Source organism: Epinephelus fuscoguttatus, linkage group LG2 (assembly GCF_011397635.1).
Source record: "Epinephelus fuscoguttatus linkage group LG2, E.fuscoguttatus.final_Chr_v1".
NCBI lineage: Eukaryota > Metazoa > Chordata > Actinopteri > Perciformes > Serranidae > Epinephelus > Epinephelus fuscoguttatus.
In genome coordinates this window covers 51019495-51044883 of record NC_064753.1, presented here as the reverse complement: position 1 = coordinate 51044883, position 25389 = coordinate 51019495, and the positions used below count along the sequence as shown (strand labels likewise).

The 25389-nt window shown below is 42.1% G+C and overlaps 2 protein-coding genes across 3 annotated transcripts; both read left to right on the top strand.

Moving 5' to 3' along the window:
* Nucleotides 1–3458: 3458 nt before the first annotated feature.
* On the top strand, nt 3459–17464 carry gpatch1 (G patch domain containing 1). Of its 2 annotated transcripts, none has more exons than XM_049560333.1 (20): nt 3459–3578; nt 4809–4943; nt 5483–5568; nt 6154–6314; nt 6989–7086; nt 7494–7552; nt 8387–8641; nt 8717–8864; nt 9048–9127; nt 9213–9429; nt 10275–10610; nt 11767–11948; nt 12128–12255; nt 13690–13778; nt 14705–14904; nt 15000–15300; nt 15531–15611; nt 16047–16153; nt 16231–16364; nt 17315–17464. In XM_049560333.1, the coding sequence occupies exons 1-20, from the start codon at nt 3509–3511 to the stop codon at nt 17346–17348; spliced, it is 2901 nt and encodes a 966-aa protein (XP_049416290.1). In that variant the 5' UTR covers nt 3459–3508; the 3' UTR covers nt 17349–17464. The 2 variants fall into 2 exon arrangements, with proteins under 2 accessions (XP_049416290.1, XP_049416281.1); XM_049560324.1 differs by having other exon boundaries at nt 15525–15611.
* Nucleotides 17465–17751: 287 nt separating this feature from the next.
* LOC125899649 (WD repeat-containing protein 88-like) lies at nt 17752–25388 on the top strand. The gene is made up of 12 exons (XM_049594107.1): nt 17752–17773; nt 17905–17963; nt 19751–19861; nt 20113–20201; nt 20744–20807; nt 21680–21818; nt 21901–22030; nt 22877–23061; nt 23727–23809; nt 24341–24409; nt 24838–24936; nt 25073–25388. The coding sequence occupies exons 1-12, from the start codon at nt 17752–17754 to the stop codon at nt 25196–25198; spliced, it is 1176 nt and encodes a 391-aa protein (XP_049450064.1). The 3' UTR covers nt 25199–25388.
* The last annotated feature ends 1 nt before the right edge of the window (nt 25389 follows it).

Below are 25389 nucleotides of genomic sequence, written 5' to 3'. Positions count from 1 at the left end.
CGCTCTTTGGATTGAGTCGAGTTTTGAGTCACATTAACAGCTGCTTTATCTAAATGAAAAAAATCCTGATGGCTTCATTGTGTATATTTCAATGAATCACTCATTTGAAGAGATTCACTGATGAACACATTCACCTGTTTCTTTCCTAAGTTCTCATTATTCACCTCAGTCTAACTGTTGTTAACGGACTGTGTCTCCCTGCACAGGTGTTCATGTTATTTTGTCCACCCCTGCAACATCTAACACACTGATTTAATCTTACGTCCTCATGTTTACACATTCCAGTGATTTCATATATTTACTTTTGATTCTTGTTTGATCGTGTTCCTTCAGCACTTTGCTCTCCACCCACAGGGGATGTTCTGCACCAATCAAAACGCACCGTGCCCTGTCAGAGCTGCACCTCACACTCCTGCTATGAGCACAAACACTACAGACTTACGCAAGTTTTCTTTTGAAGAACTGAGACGACAGATGAAGTTCAGAGTGAAGCTAAAACTGTGAAATCATGACGGCTGAATACGACACTGATGGTGAATTCACAGACAGATTGGAGCTTCTGCAACAGCTAAACCTGCACAATAAAAGACATACAGATATCTTCAAATGCACCCACAAAGGGTGAAATGCACCCCTAACTATGCTGCCAAGCAAACAGCACCTCCGCGCTCTTGGTTCTGTCCTGACTCTATCTTGACTACCTTCTGGCTCTGTCCCGGCTCTATCTTGACTATCTTCTGGTTCTGTCCTGGCTCTATCTTGACTACCTTCTGGTTCTGTCCCGGCTCTATCTTGACTACCTTCTGGTTCTGTCCTGGCTCTATCTTGACTATCTTCTGGCTCTGTCCCGGCTCTATCTTGACTACCTTCTGGTTCTGTCCCGGCTCTATCTTGACTACCTTCTGGCTCTGTCCCGGCTCTATCTTGACTACCTTCTGGTTCTGTCCCGGCTCTATCTTGACTACCTTCTGGCTCTGTCCCGGCTCTATCTTGACTATCTTCTGGCTCTGTCCCGGCTCTATCTTGACTATCTTCTGGTTCTGTCCCGGCTCTATCTTGACTACCTTCTGGCTCTGTCCCGGCTCTATCTTGACTACCTTCTGGTTCTGTCCCGGCTCTATCTTGACTATCTTCTGGCTCTGTCCCGGCTCTATCTTGACTACCTTCTGGCTCTGTCCTGGCTCTATCTTGACTATCTTCTGGCTCTGTCCCGGCTCTATCTTGACTATCTTCTGGCTCTGTCCCGGCTCTATCTTGACTACCTTCTGGTTCTGTCCTTGCTCTATCTTGACTACCTTCTGGCTCTGTCCTGGCTCTATCTTGACTATCTTCTGGTTCTGTCCCGGCTCTATCTTGACTATCTTCTGGTTCTATCCTGGCTCAGTTCAGGGAACTATATATTTCACCACCAAACTGACCCTCCGTTCCCCACCCTGAGCTCCATCCAGCTCTTTCCAGGTTCAGTTGGTTTAAACCCCCTGAAGTTTAGCAGCTCGGTCGTGTTACACCGAGCAGGAGGATCTGTGTTTTCTGTTTAGTCGCGGGGGTCTCAGATTTGGAACTGTGTGGAGCCTCGGCTTTCTGCTGAGCCAGGCGTTTGGTGTGTGTGGAGCAGCGTGGGTTTTTATAGATCACTGAGGGGGTTCTGAGTGATTCCAGGCTCAAAGAAAACAAATGACAAACTGTTGTGTGCTTTGGAGGGATATTTGATAGCTGACACCTCTGCTCCTCCGAGGCTGGACGTTACACAGTTCTTTAATAAGAAACATTAAAACAAACCATCTATCTATCTATCTATCTATCTATGTATCTATCTATCTTTCTATCTATCTATCTATCTTTCTATCTATGTATCTATGTATCTATCTATCTATCTATCTATCTATCTATCTATCTATCTATCTATCTTTCTATCTATCTATCTATCTATCTATCTATCTATCTATCTATCATTTTACTGTCTACACGCCATGAGAGTTGTGGAAAAATAATTTTCAGTCCAAACAGAATTGTAGATTCCATTTTCTCTAAATCTCTGGCCGCTGGACTCCAGGTTTCTGTGTGCACCAGCTGTTCGTCGTCTCCTCCTAAACTTCAGGAGGTAAAATAACTGCCTGTGGGCCAAATGCTGCTCCATCTAAAGTATTCTCCCTTTCACTGTCCCCGTCATAGTTTACAACAAAACTTTAGATGATTTTTCATCAATCTACGGTAGATAACAATATAAATACGACCCTCGTGTAAATCCAAACAAACATGACTGTGTGTCATCTTATAATAATCACAAGCACCAGATGAAGAGAGACATAAAAAGCCAAAGCTAAAGTGTCTCATTCAGCACACAGTGTTAGATAAACTAACTAACTAACTGAATGCCTCTAATAAACACATCAGACTGAAGGGAAACTACATCCATTTTGAAAATGTATACACTGGTGAAAGAGGTTTCAGATGACAGTGAATGCATTTATGAATGACTCGTTTATGATCAGGTTTTTGGAGTATCCTGTTTGTGTTTGAGCATTTATAACCATATCATGTTTATGAGAATATTCTAGCAAAGAAACCAGGATGAATACAGGGAACATGAATAACCTGATTACTCTGTGCTGATGTAAACACCATATCCCTAATATGGTCATAACCAGGATGAGCCTCATAAACAGATTATTCGGGTATTCACACTCACTGAGAGCAGCCAGGGGGTGTTCTGAGTATATGGGGACATATTTAAGTGGTGTTCCCTTGTAATATCAGATAAATTCTCATATATATGAAATGGTATGATATTATATAATTCATCTACATATTTATTTATTTTCACATGTTTTTGTTTTGTATTTCTAAACCGGTGGTGTCTGCCCTTCCCTTCTTTAGGAGGTATGCAGATGAAGAGAGTGATGCTGATGGGGTGGTTTATTTATTTATCTTGGTTCTGGGTGTTAATTGGGATGTAAATAGAGCCGAGACAGGGTTTGTATATTTACGATTGTTGTTTATTTATCTATATTAATGGTTGTAAATAAGTTCGGGATCATTGTTAACAATTTCATGTCTAAATGAGAGATGCATGTCTCACCTGTAAAAAGTGACCAAGAACTTTTAGTTAAGTACTGTGTTGGCTGATTGGTTTTAGTTACTCTCCAGATTAAGATTATTAATAGAAAATATTATCAATAATAAATAACGATGTATCGTTAGATATTACACTACTGAGCAGTATATAAGTGATGAAAGTGATGTGTGTGATGAACACATCAATAACTATAATACAATAATATTATGCATATATATATATTATTATGCATAGTTGGTACTTTTACTTTTTATACTTTATGTTTTGAAGTTAGATTATTTTTAAGAATATTTTCACCATTTCTGTTACACGAGTCAGGAAGGTTTCAGTGTTTCACCACCAGGTGTCGCTCTTTATTAGCTATGACTGATAAACCCTTCGCCGTAAACTGCGAGGTTTGTCCTTCCGCTCCCACCGTAGTTATTGTAAAACATGGCGTCCGACAGTGATAGCGACGAGGATTTTGTGACTTACGGGACTCCTCTGGAGCCTTTGGAAGAAGGCACAGTAACCTTTAATACTTTCACAACACGTCCGTTTGTAGTTTAACAATATCCGGCTGTGTCATGTGGCGGGAAATGAGCCGCCATGTTTGCAGCGGTCACTTTAGCATACCAAGCTAACGAGCTAACAACAACTTCTGAGTTGTTAGCCTAGCCGAGGTCTGTCACCAGACTCCATTCAAATATCTGCCTGTTTCATATTACTGAGTCACCGGCTGAACACACACAGTCAGTGGATCATCAGTTAAGATATTTTATAGATCTTTAGTGTTCAGTTGTTAATTCGGCTCATAAGTGATTCTCTAATTAGTAAATAAGAACCGTTAACTTTACTGTCAGTCCTCTAGAAAAGGAAGGTGCTGTGTGGAGACACAGGCGGTAACAAGTGTAAACTAATTAGATAATAAACGTGTCTGTTGAAGCTGATGTAGTTTAGTGACTCGTGTGTGAACAGTCAAAGAATGGTGTAAAACTGTTCAAAAGTACTCCTGACATAGATTCTGTATTGCAACAAAATATGCGAGTTTGGTTCTGGAGGGATGATCACATAATCTCTGTCAAAACCATTTTGTGTAAACACAGCTTATCTTTAAAATGTGTCATTGCTTTGATGTGTACTTACAAGAGGGAGGAAAGTAAGTTAATTTACTAATATTTAAAAAAATAATCAACGTTACTGCTTTTTGTCACACTCAACATTTTTCCTGTACTTCAGATGGAAACATTAAACTTTCACTCCACTGCTATAAATCAGTTTTGTTACTGAAAATATTTTGCTGCTCAGATTTTCACAATTTGTTTTACTTACCTAAGTGAATTATCAAATGTAAGAGCTCTGCAGGAGTATTTTTAAAATGTGAGATTATAATATTTACTGAGATAAAGTACCCGAATACTCTGTCCACTCTGGATACACAGACATAAAGTTATATATATGTGTGTGTGTGTGTGTGTGTGTGTGTGTGTGTGTGTGTAATGTGCATAGATTAAGTTTGCACCTTGCTGTTCATCGTGTATCTCTATGACATTTAAATTCACCTTTATTAATTTCTGGCATTGCTTACATTTGTTTTTTGCATCTTCCTTATGATCTTTGCTGTTTTATATTTTATGTATTTGCGCTCTTTCCTGCTTTGCTCTGCATTTATCTCAGGATAAATAAAGTATGATCTTATCGTTTATGATGTATTGTGTGTGTAACATGTTTTCTGTGTGTGTGTGTGTTGTAGATGAGCCGTTGAAGAAACCCGTCCCACTCCACGAGCAGACGGTGAAGGATGAGAAGGGACGGTATCAGAGATTCCATGGAGCGTTCACTGGAGGGTTCTCAGCCGGTTATTTCAACACTGTCGGCACTAAAGAAGGTCAGTGCTGCTGCATCAGAACACCTGCACTCACCTGCATCATGAGTCAAGTTTTCAAGCTGCATATATTAATGATAATTATAAACTGCACTGATAGAACACTTTTCGTACAAAGGGATACAGCTCAAAGTGATTTACAATAGAGATGCAAGACACTAAGAAGACAGTTGCAGATAAACATAATATAAAAGTGAAGATAAAAAGTAGAGACCAGTAAGAAGAGTTGAAATTAGAGAATTAATTTAAAGTAATAATAATAAGAATTACATTAATTCAGGGATATTCAGCTTGCACTGCCATGGTGCTGCTAAATGAGAGGAGGTCAGGAGCCAGTCAGCAGCCCTGAACATGTAAGCAGGGGCGTTTCTAGGATTTGAGGACATTTGGGGCTGAGCATGGACACTGTTGTGACACCACAACAGGCATAAACCTTGGTTAAAAAAAAAAAGCAAATGTGGGTCAAAGGTCATTTCATGTTTTAGTTTGTCTGCAGCATATATTGGCTTCTTATCCCGAGCTTGTTGTCTTGTTGTCTGCAGGCTGGGCCCCGTCAACCTTCGTGTCGTCCCGGCAACAGAAAGCTGAGAAACATCATGCCAGACCGGAAGATTTCATGGACGAGGAGGTACTGAGAGGAGAAGAGTTTTCATTCATCAGAACTCTGACAACACTGATGACATGAGCTCTACGAATTGTTTGTGATCATCACATTCACACTTTAAACTCCAGCACTGAACATTTTCATGACAGATTACACACATTTAAAAAGAAGTCACAGAGATTAAAGATCAAAGTGAAGGAGAATATTAATGACATTTTTAATGTGTTTCTGTTGCTGAACTCAAGCAAATAAATTACAGCAGCTAACTTTGTGTGTTTGGGTCCAGAAATAAAGAAACACTTTGTAAAACAGGTCAGTGTGAATATTTGTCAGTGGCAGGATGGAGCATTGAGAAACAATCTGTTTGTCATTCAGTCATAAAACCTTTGCTTTGAAGACAAAAGTTTGATCTTATATGATCTGTCAGATGGTTCCATTTACTTCTCTGGAGTAAAAGGTTAATGCAGGAGCATCATTAGTTTGCTGCGATCATCACTGTAAGAGAGCTGTGATTTAATCTGTTAGAGAAGAGCTTGCTTTGATGCTGATGCAGGCTCAGTGGGACTGATTGTTGTTGTTGTTGTTGTTGTTGTTGTTGTTGTTTGTCAGGACTTCAGCGAGCACGGCATTGCTCCCAGAGAGATTACCACCAGTCAGGAGTTCTCGTCCAGTCGTAGAGACGCGACCAGAGAGAAGGCGAGAGCCATCAACGCTCAGGCGGCGCTGATCCCTGGAGACACTCTGCTGGAGGAGCTGATCACACCTGCCAGGTAACTGAAGACATCCAACGCCTCTGCTGAATAAGTTCTGACGTAGTGAACATTAAGGTCACATGACTGATCAGCTGTTCCTGCTGTTAGAATCATTGCATTAATTAGACTTAGTCTTCAGACAGCGTGAAACATGGTCAACATGAGCGTGACATCGAAGGTTAGATGGCGACTTGTTTTATTTCGGGTTTGTAACTCTTCTTCTACTGTTTAGTGGCAGATTACAGTCATGAGTTAAGTCACGCCTACACCACCACATTTCTTTTTCACAGCATTTTAAGAATTCACTTAAAATTCACTGAAGGTTTGAATGGCGCCGCCGCCGCTGACTGCTGACCTGTTTTCATTCTGCCTCTGCGTCAGCAATAGTCATATTTTCTGGTTGTACGTCCGTCCATTCATCTGCCTATGCTTGTGAACACAATATCTCAATAACACTTTGAGGGAATTGCTTCAAATTTGGCACAAACATCCACTTGGACTGAAGAATAAACTGATCTGAATTTGTGATCCAAGGTCAAAGGTCAGGTCATTACACCAATTATGACAAAATTTCACACAAATGTCCAACAGGATAAAATATGGGTCAGCTTCAATGTGTTTATATTCAGAGGGGTTTTTCTCCTGATGTGCAGTGTGAGTTTGTCCTGAGGTGCGTTTGTTTCGTCCCACAGCTCATCCATCGGGGTGGAGCTGCTGATGAAGATGGGCTGGAAGGAGGGTCAGGGTGTCGGGCCTCGAGTGAAGAGGAAAGCTCGCCGACAGCAGACGGGTACGTCTGAGAGCTCACGTCCTCACTGAGGGACTGTGTCCACATGGCATTTTTTTGTTTGGTTGTTTTTTTTTGAGCTGAAAAGCTTTTTCTGTCTCTGCTGTGAGGGTTAGACAGCAGCTGAGCTAAAGAATGGATGAATCCTGTACGTGATCTTGAATTAATGAGCCAAACAAGTTTCAGCTGTCGTATTCATTTAAAATCATAGTAATGAGAATTTGTTGTTGTGATTCAGTGATGATGACGAGCAGCTTTAATGATCAATATATAGTTTGGTGTTCAGTCCAAATGTTTTGTCTTCTGTCCGGCTTTTTCTTTCCTCTGTGTACGAATTTAAAAATGATCTTTGACTGATTCTGTGTTTTCATCTGTAACATTCAGTTGTCTTTCTTCTTCTCTCCTGACAGATGGGAGCTGCAGAGTTTTGGGCCCTGCGCTGCCCCCTGCTGGATCAGAGCACTCAGAGGTGGGTGAGACAGCTGACACCAGACTGATGTTTGTCCTTTCAGACAGACAGACAGACAGACAGACGGGCTTTAGGAAGACACCAGAAAGATGACGTTGTTGTTTTCAGTGGTTTTCTTTTTGTGGCTCAGAGATCTGTCGTATCTGCAGCTGTTTCAGTTCAGGACAAAATCTCACATGATGCTTGAGGTCTGAACAGAGATTAAAGAGGGGGGGGGCAGGCACTGAACACATGATGAGAAATATACTAACGATACATGTCAGTTCATGCAGACAAGATTTAGTCTGAGACGGCAAAGAAACTGAAACATTATTCACTGTTGAAATATTTTTTACTTTAATCACTTTTCACAGAGAAACAATAAACACAACACACAGCTGATGGTTTACTGTGTTAAACAGACCAGACTCAGGCTGCATCCCATAATGATCATGAACCCACAGCCTCTAATGTAGATCTGATGGAAAACACAGCGAGATAACTTTAGAACTGTCTCATTGTTTCATGATCACTGTGATCACACGTCTGTTAAACACATCATAAATCTAAATCATGCTAAAGTTATAAATACGAATCAAAATGAAAATGCCCCCGTCTGCTCCTGTGAAGAGTCCAGAATGATTTCACACTCAGAATCATTCGTATTTACTGTGGTGATTGATTTTAGGAGAAGCTCAGCTCCTCATTGATCCGTCCTGACCGGAGTCGTCTGAGTTTGACACCAGCGTCGTCTTCACTGGAGGACGCTGGTGTCAAACTTATCAAACTCTAATCACATCAAAGCTGCTTCATCAGAACATTAATATTCAAGTTCCTTCCTCTCTCTGCCGGCAGGATGATGATGATGATGGTGATGAAGAGTTTGCTCCAGAGAACGTGACCTTTGCTCCGAAGGATGTGACTCCGTTTGACTTCACTCCCAGGACTGGGGTTCAGGGTCTGGGGTACCGTGGTCTGGACCCGGGCCTGGCTCTGCTGGGCGGAGGGGCACCTGAACACATCGACCTGTTCAGGCCGCAGTCTGAGGCGAGGAGTCGGCTGTTTGGAGGCGCTCACAGAGGCTCACGAAGAGGAGGCGTGGCCGGACAGGTGAGACCTCTGACAGCTCTGACATGATGTCATAAGAGAGCAACTGTATCTGTAACTGTGACCTTTGACCTGCAGGCGTTCGGGGTGGGGGCGCTGGAGGATGATGACGAAGATATTTATCACAGAGACTCCATGTCCAGATATGACACTGTGCTGGGAGGAGAGGAGCCTGGAGACGGCCTGTACGGCTGGACGGCGCCGCAGCAGTACACCAAGAAAAAAGGTAATGCTGCCTGGAAAAGACCTGGAGAGTCCTGGAGAGTCCTGAGTCAGTTAGAACACGAGCGCTATGAATAAATTATTGACCATAATTTATCTGATGTTTAATAAAATGAATCAGAATATCTGTTAAGTAAAACCTGTATTAAGAAATGTTGGAAGATTAAATATTTTGTCTTGTTCCCAGACAAAAGCAAAGACGCGTCGTACCTCGGTAAAATCCTGGAGGGATTCACTCTGGCCCAAAAATCATCTGAGGAAAAAACAGTGAGCAGCTCATGAAGTCTGATGACGCATCATCATCTGTATCTGAAATAAAGCCTCCGTCACTGATCTGATTTTCTGTCTGTAGATTTTCCCTCCTCCGTCTCTGCCCAGAGATTATCGTCCTGTCCATCATTTCCGTCCGTCACTGGATGTTTCGGGTCTCTCTGGGGTCAGTCCGGCGCTGGCTGAGGCTCTGAGGAACTCCAGGGGTCACATGGTCACAGAGGAGCCCCAACAAGGAGGACGCCACCAGCTGGACTCCGGCCAGAGGAGGGCGCTGCTGGGAGAAAACACCCTGCAAGGTGGGAGAAGAGTCTGTTGTCATTTATCTTTAATTTGAGTCTTAAACGTTTCAAGTTTGTCCTGAGAGTTTTGGATTGATGAGCTCTTTTAATCCATAAAGAAAGTTTGAGACTTTCAAGTTTTGAGTTGTTTTGATTCTGGTCGTATCGTCTGGTGACCTGTTCAGGGTCGATGATTCGACGATACCCTAACCCTTTCACCCAGTGTCAGCTCCTCAATTTGAGGAGATTATTTCCTGTGAAGTGTGAAGAGTTTTACTGATATGTTGTAGTAACTTTTAATATAAGTCTCTGTTTCTATTATGTTTTTTCTTACATACTTCTTCTTTGACAAATTAAATGTTTTCTTCTCCCTGACGCTCAGCCATTGTTCTGTGAGCTCTGTGGTTGTTTTGACTGCAGGACGAAGCTGTTCAGCAGAGTGACAGTTCTGTGAACATATAACTTGTGTTCATGTTGTCACTGTGAGATAAAGTTTATATCTTGAATAATAATCCAAATTTTATGGCACAGAAATGAATAAAAAGCTGAGATACTCGCCCACTCTCCTTTTTCTTACACAACTTAAAATTAAAAAACCCTCACGACCCCCCATGAAGGTTTGGTGAGCCGTAGTGGGAGTCAGGACCCCATATTGGGAACCAGTGATATAGACCAGCAAGATTTTAGCAACCAACTATAGAAACTGTATCGAAGAAACAAACTAATCACTACATCAGATTTGTTTTGACCTCAGTAAACATCAGATTGAATAAGTAACAGATGGATAAAACTTCACCTTATCAATACTGATTGATATCTTTAAAGACTTATTGTATGTACATTATTATTATTGTCCTGATCAGGTCCCAGTTCAGTCATGGAGCTCCTGAAACCTGAAGACCGACAACGACTGCTCAACCTCCGCAACTCCTCCAACCTGCCCTCCGCCAAAACCACCACCCCGCCCTCCCACGATACGGCGCGGTCGTTGGCAGGGTCGGTGCCTGCAGCCTCCTCCTCTGTCTCCTCCTCTTCTTCTGTCTCCTCCTCCTCGTCTGGTTTCCAGCAGCAGCAGGAGGCTCTGACAGCTTGGAGGGGAGTCCAGAGCTCCTCGCAGACCTTCAGACCATTTGAGAAAAACCCGAGCAAACAGGCGCGCTACGAGCTCTACCTGAAGCGCCTCCAACAGGGAGACAAAGGTAGGACGCCCACATGTCCCAGCATGCACTGCAGGAGCATCTGTCTGCAGCAGCTCAGCGTTGTTTATCTGTACAGCAGCTGTCATACAAACTAAGAGCTTCTCAGAGCAAAACTGAAACAACACTAATATAATAAAATCAGATAAAATAAACACCAGCGATAAAAATATTGCAAAACCTGCGATTAGAAATTAAAGGCTGTAACATGACACATTTCTAATGGAGTGTAGAGTTTTATAAAGAGCTGCATTTCATTCAATGAATAAAAAATAAGTGACTAAATAAAAAAGACACCTCATCTCATAATTATGAGATCCTGGTCTGGACAGGTGTGAAGGTTCCATGTGCTTTTGTTGTTGTTTAGCTCCAGCGTCCTGGAATGTCAACGGCAGACGTCAAGGGATACCTGGGGCACAATATACAGGCGTGAAAGGCGACTGCAAAGCAGCGACATGTGGCGACTTCAGAATGAAAAGTCAAGATAATAAATGAGAACGAAAATCAGTAAGAGAGCAATGAAACAGCTCAGATAAAACCAGGATCTGCTTTCTGATAGACATATGTTTTTGCTTTTTGCCATTAATGAACAGGACAGAGTGAAAGGGGGTGAGAGAGAGAGTGAGGGTTGACATGCAGCATAGGGTTACAAGCTGGAGTCAAACCTGCGGCCGCTGCAGCGAGGCATCGCCTCTATACGTGGGGTGCCGGCACTATCCACTATGCTACCGACGCCCCTGATAGACGTATGTTTTTTGGAGAGACCTAGATAAAGACAGTGACTCAGACAGCTTTGTATCCTCGGGCAGGTCGATCCAGAGCCTCAGGGGCTGATCTCAAATGCTCCGTCCCCCTTTAGTCTTCAGTCTGGACTCTGAAACAGACCGACACCTTCTGCCCGAGGATCTCAAACTACACAGAGGTTCATAAGGGACTAACAGGTTTAAATATATAATCTGGAGCCAGGACAGACTTCAGCAGATCAGGGCCAGACATAAACACATGATTCAAAGTGCTAATATTGTAGTTTGAAACAGTTATTCAGCATTTCATATGTTAACGTCCTCCTGATGAATCTTATAGTCAGGTATTAATGTGGTTTTACAGAAGCTGCTTTTATAGCCGACCTTTAACTCTGCTGTGTCTCTGTGCGTCTCAGACGGCCTGGAGCAGAGTCTGGACCCGGGGATGACGGAGTGGGAGCGCAGCAGAGAGAGGGAGGAGTTTGTCCGAGCCTCCATCCTGTACAGACCCACCTCCTCCTCGCTGTCCTCACGCTTCACCAGGGCCAAAAACTCAGAGGACGACGAAGACAGCGTGGAGGTCGTCCGGGACGAGGAGGTAAGACCCCGCTCTGCAGGACTGTAAATACTCACACACGTACAGTAATACCACATGTTAATACTCCTGTAGTAATTAAAATGTCCCACAATGCACCTCTGTTTTATTAGGATGTTGAATCTTTAGTTTTCAGATGCAGACTTTGTTTGTTGATCTGTGTTTGTTTGTTTGGTTCCCAGGGCGACGTGGATGACAAGCAGGCTGCCGTAAAAATGAAGATGTTCGGAAAACTGACCAGAGAAACGTTCCAGTGGCATCCTGACAAACTGCTCTGCAAGAGGTTCAACGTCCCCGACCCTTACCCCGGGTAACACACACACACACACACACACACACTTCTTAAACTGGATGTTGTGAATCCAAACTATAATCTAATCAGTGGTGGAAGAAGTTCCAGTACAACAGTATAAAATCCTCTGTTACAGTGAAAGTGCTGCGTCACAGTCCTGTTCTCGACACGTCACAGACAGTTTGAGAATTATATCCAAAACACAAGTTTCACTCTCAGCGGTTACTGTGCGTTTAGAAATTCTTTTTTAATTAGTAAAGTCACCTGACGCCACAGTTTTGTTGTTCACTTTGGAGGAAAATAATAGAGTCCATCCCCCGACACGTCGATGGTGAATTTACTGCGTCCTGTCAGATTTGAAAGGTTCAGGGACGCAGGCCGTGTACTGAACAACAACTCTGAAGAAAGTTATCTCTCACACATTGATCTGTTATTTCTGTTGTACTTTTCTTGTAATTTTATCTCTTTGGACTAAAAACAATAATTTAAATGGAACTGTGTGAGAAGTTCAGAGGAGAAACGTCTCTTTGGAGCTGACAGCAACTCATAAACATCTGAAACATGACAAGAGGCTCAAACTACACTCTGATCTTTGTAAGACGTCATGTTCAAATAAAAGCAGGGAAACACTGGTTTGATGCAGGGAGTCTGCAGGTCCTTAAAAGTCCTCAAGTGTCTTAAATTAAGTTTTCTTAGTATAAGGCCTTAAAAAGTGACATTACCATAAAGCTTCCTTCAGCCTGACACAGTGACCGTAAACAGCATTTATGACAGCGATGAGATATTGATTTGTTTTCACATGAAGACTTAGAGCCGCTGTGAAACTGCAGCAACTGATGGCAGCAAAGAGTTTATCTTGTGTTTGTCAGTACAATGGACAGCCGGGAAAGGACGGCAGAGGAGACACCTGCACACCGATACACCTGGACTGGACTGACACATGAAAGATTCACAGGCTGAGACCAATAAACAAAATGTGTGCACACAGAGAGGGAGCTCCAAGTGCAGAAAGTCATAAAAAGTGATAAAAACCACAGCAAACGTTTCAGTCCCTGACCATCATCAATGCACTGCTGATCAGTGTGTATTTCCACAGCAGGATTGGTCTTAAATTTCACACAAGGTGGTTTAAAAGGTCTTAAAAAGGTCTTAAATATGACTTGGTTGTATCTGTAGACACCCTGTGATGTTTGACAGTGTTGTAGTTTAGAAACTTCTCAGATGTTTTTATTGTACATCTGTACAGTAACTAAACACCTGAGATGTAGAGAAGAAGTATAAAGTCTCCTCATCACTGTACATTAGTGCAGTGATGAGGTAATGTGTTCGTACAGAACATGATCTGTGATCCTGACAGGAAGTGGAGTCTGAATCCAGCAGAGAGTTTCCTGTTCAGTTTCCGTCTGACTGCTGATATAAAGAATCTGACTGTGACTGTCGTTGGTCGTTCAGGTCGGGTTTGGTCGGTCTGCCCAAAGTGAAGAGAGACAAGTTTTCAGTCTTCAACTTCCTGACTGTGACGGAGAGCCGAGAGACTACAGGTAACCTCAGTCACCTCTAGGTGGCGCTAAGTGTTTACTGATAACTATAGATATATCAGGTCTCCTCCCTCACACTGTCCTCTCAGGGTTTAAAACTTTGAAGCATTTCTTATCTTAACAAGCTAACCGATTAGAGACAGAGTAACGAGTAACTCCTCGTGTTCTGTGAAGTAAAATGAGTGTTTCTGTCAAAGGGGTCTGGTGTCTGTGGACGGGGGGCAGCAACAAAGCGTATTTTAGCTTCTAAAAAAGGGCCGATTAAAAGGTGATGCTATATTTAGATTATTCTACCTTTGACCGTACAGTCAGACGATTCTTTCAGACGAGGAACTGAAGCTGTTTCCTCAAAACCTCCAGACTCCATTAACAGAATCAGTCATTTTACCTCACAGTACACACAAGTTGCCGGTCGACCGCTGGCATCCACAGCAGTACGTGGGTTTATATGTAGTGACGTCATCAAGGAGAAATCTTCGTCAGGTCGCGTGGGAAAAGTTTTCAAAGGGACTTGGGCAAAAAACATTTTGATCCTAAAATATCCCTCGGCCAGAATTTGAATGTTTTTTATTAGAATACATCAGGAACTCAACTGGAGAGCTACAGAGCGAAATATTAACCTCAAAAAACAAATAAATAATGGAACCGCTCTTTAAGTTTCTACTTAACTGATTATATTTCTTCCCTTTCTGCAGCCATTTAAATTAAAACATTTTTTATATCGTTAGGTCTCTCTTTTTCTGACAGTCAGAAATAATATTCATGTTATTTATTTGTTATGTGATATGTCAGATTTCTGTTTTTCATTTTAACACTGACATGTGATAAAATTATTCCAAGCTGGGTGACATAACTATTATCTTGTGTACTCTCTTCCTCCTCCTCCTCTTCCTCCTCCTCCTCCTCCTCCTCCTCCTCCTCCTCCTCAGCTCCTCCAAAGCCTCCAGAGGCAGGGAAAAAGTCCAGGTGGGACGTTTCAGACCAGAAGGAGAAGAAGAGTGATCCGCTGAGTGAGCTGCTCAGCGCCGCACGACACCAGACTGAGACCTCCACATCTGCTCTGCCTGCTCCACCTGCTCCACCTGCCTCCAGCAGCACCAGTGATCAAACTCCAGACACTAAAACAGAGGTAACAAAACCAAACTCTTCGTCGGTCTGAAAGGTTCGTCCTCTGGAGAGCAGGAACGACATCAGAAAACTTCACGCTGTGTTCTCTTCATGCAGACGGAATCAGCTGATCAGCAGAGCTCAGACAAGAAGAAAGAAGGTGATGAAGAGGAGGAGGAGGAAGAGGAGGAGAGCAGGCCTCCCATGGATCTGTTTAAGGCCATCTTCGCCAACTCCTCTGATGAAAAATCCTCCTCTTCATCAGAGGGAGAGAGCAACGACGAGGAGGAGGTGGTGAAGGACACAAAGAAGGACGAGGTCAGAGCTGACACACAGCCGCTGAACCTCTTCAACATCACCTCCTCTGTCACCTCCTCCTCTGTCACCTCCTCCTCCGTCACCTCCAGCCAGCAGACAGGTGAGAACAGACATCATGTTGACTGTATGATGGGATGAAGTTGGACATTGGTGATTATTACCTGTTGAAGAAACATTTTTATTTGTTATTATTTTTTTATTTATTTGATTTTTTATGTTATTTTATTTCATTTCAGTCTGTCTTATGAAAGTTTGATTATTGATGTAGTTTTGTATCATTTATGTTTCTTGAAAATCTAATGTGTTCTCTGTTTCTGTAAAAAGCGACAGTCTCCTCTCAGAACTCGACACAACAAGAAAAAGAAGAAGAAGTGTTTGGTCCGAAGCTGCCGCCTCCTTCAGCTGCTCTCAGTGAGTTCACACACACACACACACACACACACACACACACACACACACACACACACACACGACAGCAGCTCACATCAAACACTCAAATCAGTTCACTCTCGTTTAGTTTCGTTCAGTTTAGTTTAGTTAGTTTAGTTTAGTCGCACATACATGTGTAGAAAATACAGAAAAAAGAAATTAAACATTTGAGGCCAAAAGTGACTCATAAAGATACCTCCCACATTAAATAACAACAATCATACATAAAAAGAAAAAGATAAAAGTGAAGATTGAATGACAACAACAACAACAACAACAATTACAAATAAATCAATGAAGTGAAGAGTCTCTGTAAATCAGAGTCCTTTTCAGGTGTGTTTTTTTTTAATAAGATGAAATGATGTTCCTCAGAGAGGCTCCTCTTTATTTCACTGTTCACACTGTTCCTCTGTTCAGTCAGAGGAGGCGCCACCTCCCCCTGTGAGGAGGAGAAACCCAGCAGGAGGAGCAAAGAGAAGAAACACAAGAACAAGAAGCAGCACAAACACAAGAAGGAGAAGAAGGTAGAAAAAGAAAAGACTTGATAAAGTGTCTGTTTGATTCTTCTGGTTTGACGTCACAGTGATTTTATCTTTTGCAGAAGAAGAAACATAAGAAGCACAAACACAAAGCGAAGCAGCAGAAGAAGAAGGAAACAGACAGCAGCGACGAGGACAGCGACGAGGACAGCGACGGCGAGGATGCACATGTGACCACAGACGAGCTGCTCAAGAGGTCAGAGGTCACTGTACACACCAGGAACTAATGATTTAATACTGTTTGTTGTCGTCATGTCATAAAACAACCGTCTGTTTAATGCAAGTTTATTATCGTCGACTAAAACTACAGAAAACTAAAACTGTGTAAAAAAACATTTTAATGAATCAGGAAAAAAAAAAACGATTTTGTGTATTTACAAAACTAAAATAAACAAATGTACAGAAAACGTCTTCAGTTTCAAACTTTGTCACGTTGGTCAGATTCATCAACATTCATTCTGTACGTCTTAACTCCAACAAATACCCCCCATATTATAATTAAAAAAACCTCAAGCTAATAAAAACTAAACTGAAATAAACAAACATGCTCCTCAAACAAACATAGAGTAAACTAACCAACATTTTAGGAATCGTGACATGTTTTTAGTTTCTGTGAATAATGTGTGTTGAATTTAGAGCAGAATCACAGTTTGATATGAATCCAGTCATTTACAGGAGACATTAATCTGAATTTTAACATCGACGCTAAGATCATTTGCAAGTTTTGGAGATTTTGTGGACCACGTGTGAAAAATGTTACCGTCAAAACATTTTGTTCAAAAATGTTTTCACGTCTGAATAAAATAAATCTTTATTTTTTACATGTCCACTAATGTTCTGGTTATGATCTGTTTTTATTTAATAATGTTTGAGGATCCTGACGGTGTGTGTGCATGTGAACAGATCCAGTGTTGATTCTCTGAACATCAGCAGCAGCACATCAACATTGTGTTATATTATCATTAGCCTACTGTACGTCTCCGTGCTGGTGACAGTCGTAACCAGAGGCATTATGTTCTCAGGTTGTCCGTACGTGTTTGTGAACATTTCAAGAACATCTTGAGGGAATTTCTTTAAATTTGGGACACAGGTTGAAAAGTTGAAATAGATAAATAATAAATGTCTCTGTGTGTCCTCTCCTTCCAGACTGAAAAACATGCGGTCACATCAGACCTGGTGAAGACGGTGGAGTGTGTCCCCTGTGTCCTCTGTGAGGACGTCCATCTGCTCTACACTTGATTTTACACAGCTGGTCACATGTTGTTACTGCGGGTTTAACATAATAAAATGTTTATAATTAAATGTTTGTGTGTGTTTGTTGTTATTGGAGTTATGACGCATTCAGTGTTGTCAGAAAAATGTAATGAAATGATGTAAAATAAGGTAAAGAAGGACATGTTTTCACTGATTGGTTAAAACATGTTGGATTTGTGACGTCACAGAATTCACCCTCTGCGGACTGAATTTAGACTCGTTGTTTCTGTCAGCGAACCGTCTCTTTAATCACTTATTACACGTGAAATCTTCTTATGTCCCACCGCTCCTGAATGCACCACTCGCCAGTCGTCAGGGGGGCTGTTGCTATGGTGACTGTCGCGGCAGAGAGTTTTGTGTGTGTGTGTGTGTGTGTGTGTGTGTGTGTAGCTCACTAACAAAGTTTTTACCAAAAGTTTCTGAGGAAATGGCGACAAAGACCCTGAACCCACTGTCAGTGGAGGAGGAGGAGGAGCAGGAGGAGGAGGAGGAGGAGGAGGAGCAGGGAGCAGCAGGAGCAGAGTGGAGCCTGGAGACTAAGGTAAAATATGAGAATATAAAACTAACTGCGGAGGAGTTTCATACTTCCACAGACCGTGTGACACGTTACATCACATCTGTATTTATCATCTTTTACAGTTAAAAGAATATTAGTGTGATCATTAACTTTAAGTGAAAAATCATAAAGTAGGTAAAAAACAGAAATCAGCAGAACAACAAAAGTTTATCCAATAAGATGGTGATATAAGACCAAACCTAATTTCTCGACACATCACTGCTTCCTTCAGTTCCTTTTTAGAATTAAACTTACCAACAGTTACAGTTAGATGAGGGGGGGCTATTCCAACACAGCTCTGTACATGACAGTGTTCTTCTGTGCACTGGTTCTGGGCACAGTAAAGCCTAAGGCCTGTCTGGTGTCATAGCCATGCCTGTCATTGGTTGGTAAAAACAAGAAACCAGGTTTGTGTGAAGTATAAATGCTTCTCAAATCCAGAATGAGACTGACTGCCAGCCTCTCATCCACCATCATCCATGACAGCCTGCCATGCATCTCCTCTACACTACTTCTAACAGAGCAGTGGAGAGCAAGGCGTGCCGCTCTGTTTCAGGGCAGGGTTAGAGACAAAAACAAGACATTTAGTTTTTAAAACATTTAGTTTAACTTATTTTCAAGAACCCAGTTAGAGACCAAAATTAACTCCTGCTGAAGCAACCTGTTGACAGACTCAATGCTCTCTGCAGAAACATGCATGGTTGTGTCGTGCGCGTAGATTTTCATCTGCATTTTTAAAACATATGGCATATCATTAATAAAGATGGAGTAAAGGAGAGGTCCAAGACAACACCCCTGTGGAACTTTCCAGCGTCACAATGTTAGAAAGGGTGCCACTGAACACATGACTAAAGATAAGACATATCTTATGACAGTTACTGTGCGTAAGTATCAAAAGTTATTTTATCATATTACATGTAATTTAAATATTGAAAGTAAAAGTAAATGCTGGTGATAAAAAACAATCAGTTTATTCTTTTTAACATGAACATCATCTTAAAACTGGAGCAAACATCACACCTGAAGAACAAAGGTCTCTCCTCTACTTGAAAGATTTAAGTACTTCCTTCCTTCCTTCCTTCCTTCCTTCCTGCCTTCCTTCCTTCTGTCCTTCGTCCTTCCTTCCTTCCTTCCTTCCTTCTGTCCTTCCTTCCTTCCTTCCTTCTTTCCTTCTGTCCTTCCCTCCTTCCTCCCTTCCCTCCTTCCTTCCTTCCTTCCTTCTGTCCTTCCTTCCTTCCTTCTTGCCTTCCTTCCTTCCTTCCTTCCTTCCGTCCTTCCTTCCTTATTTGGTCCGAATGCAATGATTGGTCGGAGTTTTCTTAGAACCATATGAGAATGGTATAATGATGAGTTTTTAAAGTAACATAGGATGAAAATAAAAAGTAGAAAAAGTATGTTAAGATTGTTTTAAATACGTGAGTAAAAGCAGTTTTGTTTTATTCTTATATAATATATTTATTAACAATAATACTGAAATAATAAGAATGACTCAGGTGAGACTGAGGTCAGGACGTGTTGTGTTAGCTTGTATTCTGTTAGCATGTTGTTAGCATGTATTTTGTTAGCATGTGTTGTGTTAGCTTGTATTCTGTTAGCATATTGTTAGCATGTATTTTGTTAGCATGTGTTGTTAGGGTGTATTCTGTTAGCTTGTGTTGTGTTAGCTTGTATTCTGTTAGCATGTGTTGTGTTAGCTTGTATTCTGTTAGCATGTGTCGTGTTAGCATGTTTAGAATGGTAAACGGTGCTGTGATGCGTTCACGTGTCTGCAGGTTCCAGTGAAGGTGTTACGAGGTCACAGCGACGCCATCACCACCGCTCGATTCTGCTTCAACGACAGCCGCATCCTCAGCTGCTCCTTCGACTGCAGCGCCATCCTCTGGGTAACCTGCTCCACCCAAACTGTTCACACCTTAATTTATTTAAGAATACTCCACCTGTACAGTTACCCCTTTATTATATCGATAAAACTGCAGCCGTACAGTTTCTGCTTTATTTAAAACCTATTTAAACCGCTTCACCTTTACTGTAAACACGTCTCCATCCTTTCTGAGTCAGGCTCTGAGTGTTTGATTCTCTGTGATGATGCTCACAGTAAGATGAAGCCTGTCCTGTTGACCTTTGACCTGTGCAGGACGTGGAGAGCTGCAGACCTCTGAGGGTGTTTGATGGAGTTCACAGTAAAACCATCTCTGAGTGCGCTCTGATCCCCGACACCAACAGGTGAGTCTGAACCTACAACAGCTGCTTTAACACATCATCAGGTCCTGGATCGATTCAGACGATCAGCTGACACTGTTTATACTGTTTGTCAGTGTTGTGTGTTTAAGTTGTTTCAGTTTGAACCAGATTAAAGTCCTGCTGTCGTCCCTAAAGTTTGTCCTGAGAGAAGACAGAGGCTCATTCATCCACAGCACAATTAATCTCTCAAGACAGATTCTGCAATCTAAAGGAAGAAAATTTATTTATTTATTTATTTATTTATTTATTTTACCTATGGATTTCCAGATTGCAGCACAATATACACAACAAAGAATTTACACACATTTAAACTTTAAAGGAAACAACCTTTAACAGAGTGAAAAAATGTTGTGCTGCTGACGCTGATCTGAAAAGTCAAATAAAGACAAGCCAGACATGAGAAGTGAAACTAGAACTACAGTCTCACCAACTGTGTCTGAGCAGATTTGTGTTTCTGACATTTTAAAGTGAATAAATGAAGGTTTATTTGACCGTGTGTGTGTGTGTGTGTGTGTTTGTGTCAGGATGGTCACTGTCTCCTGGGACAGGATGATGGTGTCCACAGACGTGGAGACAGGGCAGACTCTGGTAACTCTTCTTCTTCTTCTTCTTCTCTGTCTGCAGTAGTTTTTTTGAATGATGACCAAAACCAGTTTTTAAACCAGTTTCCTGATTCAAAGTTTTTTATCTGAACATCCATTTTTAACTTTGTGTCTGTTGTTGTTTTATGATTATTTCCGTCAGTATGACGTGTTGAATATATTAAAAGGTTTTGCTTGAGGAGGCCTTACTAATGACGCCTCCTTGTTTCTGTGATCATTGGGAGAGTCATCGTTCATATCGATACAGCTTAGTATCATAATATTTTTGTGTGGCAGTATCGTATCGTCACACAGTGGTAAATATCATTTTTTATCATATAAATTATTAATATGAAAAAATACAAATTAAACTTCAGTTAGCTTACGGGAATAATGTAATGAAATGTTTTTGTCAGTTTACTACATACATGTTGCTGCTGCTGCAAAAAAAAGTCTGAAGTGATGAACAGACTGAAAACTTTCTTATTAGATAAAACAGATGTTGACAAAGTTTTCCTTTATAATCCTTTATATTGATTAATAATTTACAGTTAAAAAAGGTAATAAATCTCAATATATTTTATTGTAATACTCAGCATATCACAACATATTTAAAACCACTATAATATCGTATTGTGGATCCTCTGGTGATTTCCACCCCCAGACATTCAATGAAAGTGTCTCTGTGGCGTCTGTGTCCCTGATCTTCTTTTTTATGGGCTTCAGGATGAATCCATTAATGGATAAAATAATTGATAGATTATTAGCTAACAGAAATAAGTGTTGACAAGTTGCAGCCCTTTACTCTCGTCCTGACAGACTGATATATTGATGGAGACAGATATTAATATTGATTATAGTCTCTGTATTATTGGACAGTGGAGGTGTAGGCAGGACGGCCTGCTGACCTCCTGCAGCTCATCGTCTGACGGCCGGCTGCTCGTCTGTGCTGCAGATCCACAGAACGTCGTCTCCATCAGTGACGCAGCGAGTGGACAGACGCTGCTGCGCCTCAGCGGTACGACAGCTCACACACTGTCTGTGTCAGTGACACTGTTCAGAGTCAGTGAGTGAAGGAGCTTTTGTTTCATCTGTCACAGATCACCACAGCACCACCATCACACGGTGTCGCTTCGACCCTCAGAGCCAGCGAGTGGCCACGGTGTCTGGAGACTGCCGCATCAAACTGTGGGACCTGCTGGCTCAGAAAACCACTCTGTCCATCAACAGGTGAGACATCACACCTGAGACACGTCAGCTGTTTCTGAAGTCTGCTTTTATTTTACTCAACATGACCTCACTGACCTCCAGCCCCTCATTTCTGTCTGTGATCCCGTGAGTCAGATCCTCAGATTGATCCCAGTCTCATGTCTGTCTGTTCACTATGGACCTACAACAGCAGCTCTTAGCTTAGCTTAGCATAAAGACTGGAAACAGGGCGTCATCCATATTCTCCCTCCCTCATTTCCTGTCACTCTCCAGCTGTTCAATAATAAAAGCAAAAGCCCTAAAAATTAATATATAAAAAATAGGAAAAAAGAAACATTTGGAAAACAGATAGCTTAGCTTAGCATTTAGACTGGAAACAGCTGGAAACAGCTAGCTTAGCTTAGCATAAAGACAGGAAACAGTGGGAAACAGCTAGCTTAGCTTAGCATATAGACTGGAAACAGCTAGCTTAGCATAAATACAGGAAACAGCTTGCTTAGCTTAGCATATAGACAGGAAACAGCTGGAAACAGCTAGCTTAGCTTAGCACATAGACTGGAAACAGCTAGCTTAGCTTAGCACATAGACTGGAAACAGCTAGCTTAGCTTAGCATAAAGACAGGAAACAGTGGGAAACAGCTAGCTTAGCTTAGCACATAGACTGGAAACAGCTAGCTTAGCTTAGCATAAAGACAGGAAACAGTGGGAAACAGCTAGCTTAGCTCTGTCCAAAGACAAAAGCAGCTCTTCTACAGCTCGGTGATTAAAATATGTTTGTTCTTCAAACAAACTGAAGTGTCGTTTTTGATCGTTTCTTCTTCTTCTGTCCTGTGTTGTTAACGTCCTGTCTCAATTTACGTCTCTCAGTAACCATAGAAACAACGTCTCTGACTGCTGCTTCACCAACAACGGACACTTCCTGTGCACAGCATCATGGGATTTGAGTTTAAAGCTGTGGGACCTGCATGCAGGAGGGTTTCGATCTCGTGGTGGAGCGACGCTGCAGGGAGGCCATGACGGCTGCGTGAGCTCCTGCAGCTTCTCTGCTGATGGTGAGTCCTCTGAGCGACATCTCAACGGGGCGGTGATGGCGAGGCCTCTGAGTAATGCTTATTCTAGTATGTTTAGATCAATTTTTTGTCCACCAGGATTCAGTATTTCTCCAACACAAGTCTTCTCTTAGCAGCATGTCGAGGTTTTGAGTTAGCAGAAAGACGCTTTATGTTACGGGTCCTAACACTTTCGTTGGACGTTTTCTGGAACATATTTAAAATATATAACCTGGTATCAACTGTAGTGAGAAAAGAGATGAATATCTGAGACTGTTATTTCAGTCAGTTGTATTTTTTGTGTCTCAGTTGACTTTGTCTCAGAAGCCTGGAAAAGAAGATTTCTCTGAATGTTTTCAACAGCGAAGGTCTTGAGATTTGACTGTGAGATACTTTTAATGTTTTTTATCTGAAAATATATACAGAACTCTCTCTCTCTGGCTCATGTGACTTCATGGTGTCATGTAAAAGCATTCAGGCTTTGCAGGAAACAGAACTGAACGACTAATTATGAAACATTCAGTGACATTTTTCAGAGACTTATTGTCAGTGGAGTTCAGGTGTCATCAGTAACTGTCAGTGTGCAGTCAGGGGTGGAGGGCTGTTTGGTTTGCTGAAGTCTTTTTCTGCTTTGTTTAATAAAAACACTTCCTGTCATGTGCCCACAGCTGACCTGCTGGTGTCTGGCTCCTATGACAGGACTGTTGCACTCTGGGATATGCCCTCCCTCTGCCAGACTCTCATCCTGAAGGTGACTAAACTCTGCTGCACACTTCACACATCCACACCCAGGGCTGCACCCGACCCAGGATTACGTCAGTCCAATCAGAGTCAGCTGTTTAATATTAATAATCAACAATTATTTTTTTCCTCCATATAAAGTCTGCACAGGGCTCAGCGATGTTCAGTGTGACAGCAGCATCATGCGATATAGTAAACAAGCTCACACCAGATATCAAACTAAAGAGACTGTCATATTAAAGTGATGTGAGCTGCAAGATCACCACTTCTCAGCAGAAGAGAGAGGATGATGATGTTACCTCAGAAAGTTTCTCCTCCTCTGTGCCGCTGCATCGCGTATGCAGCTGTAGAGTAGTGCCAAAGTCAAGAGCGCTCACTCTGCAGCAAAATCTGGGGACCAAAACGTCTCCAGAAGAACACTGCACACTGAGCAGCAAAAACAACGACTGCTCGACTTGAAGCGGAGCAGCCCTGTCAACAACAATCATTTATTGTGTTGTTTTTTAACGCTGGGTTCATGTTTCTGTGCTCTGTGTCACAGGGCCACAGTGATTGGGTGACTGATGTGTCAATCAGCTCTGACAGGAAGTTGGTGGCCTCTGCCTCCAAGGTACCGTATGATCACTGTCACGTTAAACTCAGCTGATATGAATTAACCACTGGAAAGATTTTTAATAAAACCAGGATGTCTCTGCAGTAAAACAGACACCAGTACTTTTGAAACTGATGCAACACAACCAGAGGACCCAGCAGGGGGTTCATTTACACACACACACACACACACACACACACACACACACACACACACACACTGTTATGATACAAAGCTGAACTGTGTGCATGATCTTCAGGATATTTTTATTCAGGTATTTTTAATTTTGTCTGTAAAGCAGCGTCTAACTTAAGTCAGTAGAGCGTGAAATAAATAAAGTTTATTATGATCATATGAGCTGTTGAGAAGCAGTGACATCACAGCTGAGTGTCTCCTGTGTGTGTGTGTGTGTGTGTGTGTGTGTGTGTGTGTGTGTGTGTGTGCAGGACGGGACTGTGAGGTTGTGGAACATCGAGAACATGGAGGAGATCCCAGAGGTCATGAAGAAGAGGAGCACAGAGGGAACAGGAGTCCACATCCTGCAGGTGAAAAACTGTCGTTTACCGTCTGTTTTGGAAACGCTGCGTTCACTGTACGTCACTGTGATGTAATGAGACATGATGAGTCATCACTGCCGTGATGTTGGCTGACGTCAGCGCTGACCTCAGTGTCTGCTTTCAGTGTGAGGAGTGTGGGAAACCGTTCCCAGTGTCCAGACTACAGACCTCCGAGCTGCTGACTCAGTGTGTCGTCTGTCGACTCAAATCACCCTCCAGGTACCGACTGCAGCCTCCGTCGCTCATGTGACTTCCTGTCCAGGAGGTCAGAGGTCAGCAGCTGGTAGGGACTCGACATCTTTCTGGTGGACACTTACTCAGGCTGTGATGATGATGACGATGATGATGATGATGATGATGACGTGGACATTTTAATAACCAGACTAACGGTCTGACGTCCTGCTGCTGGAGGTTTTTAATCCTACAGTTACAAAGTTCTCA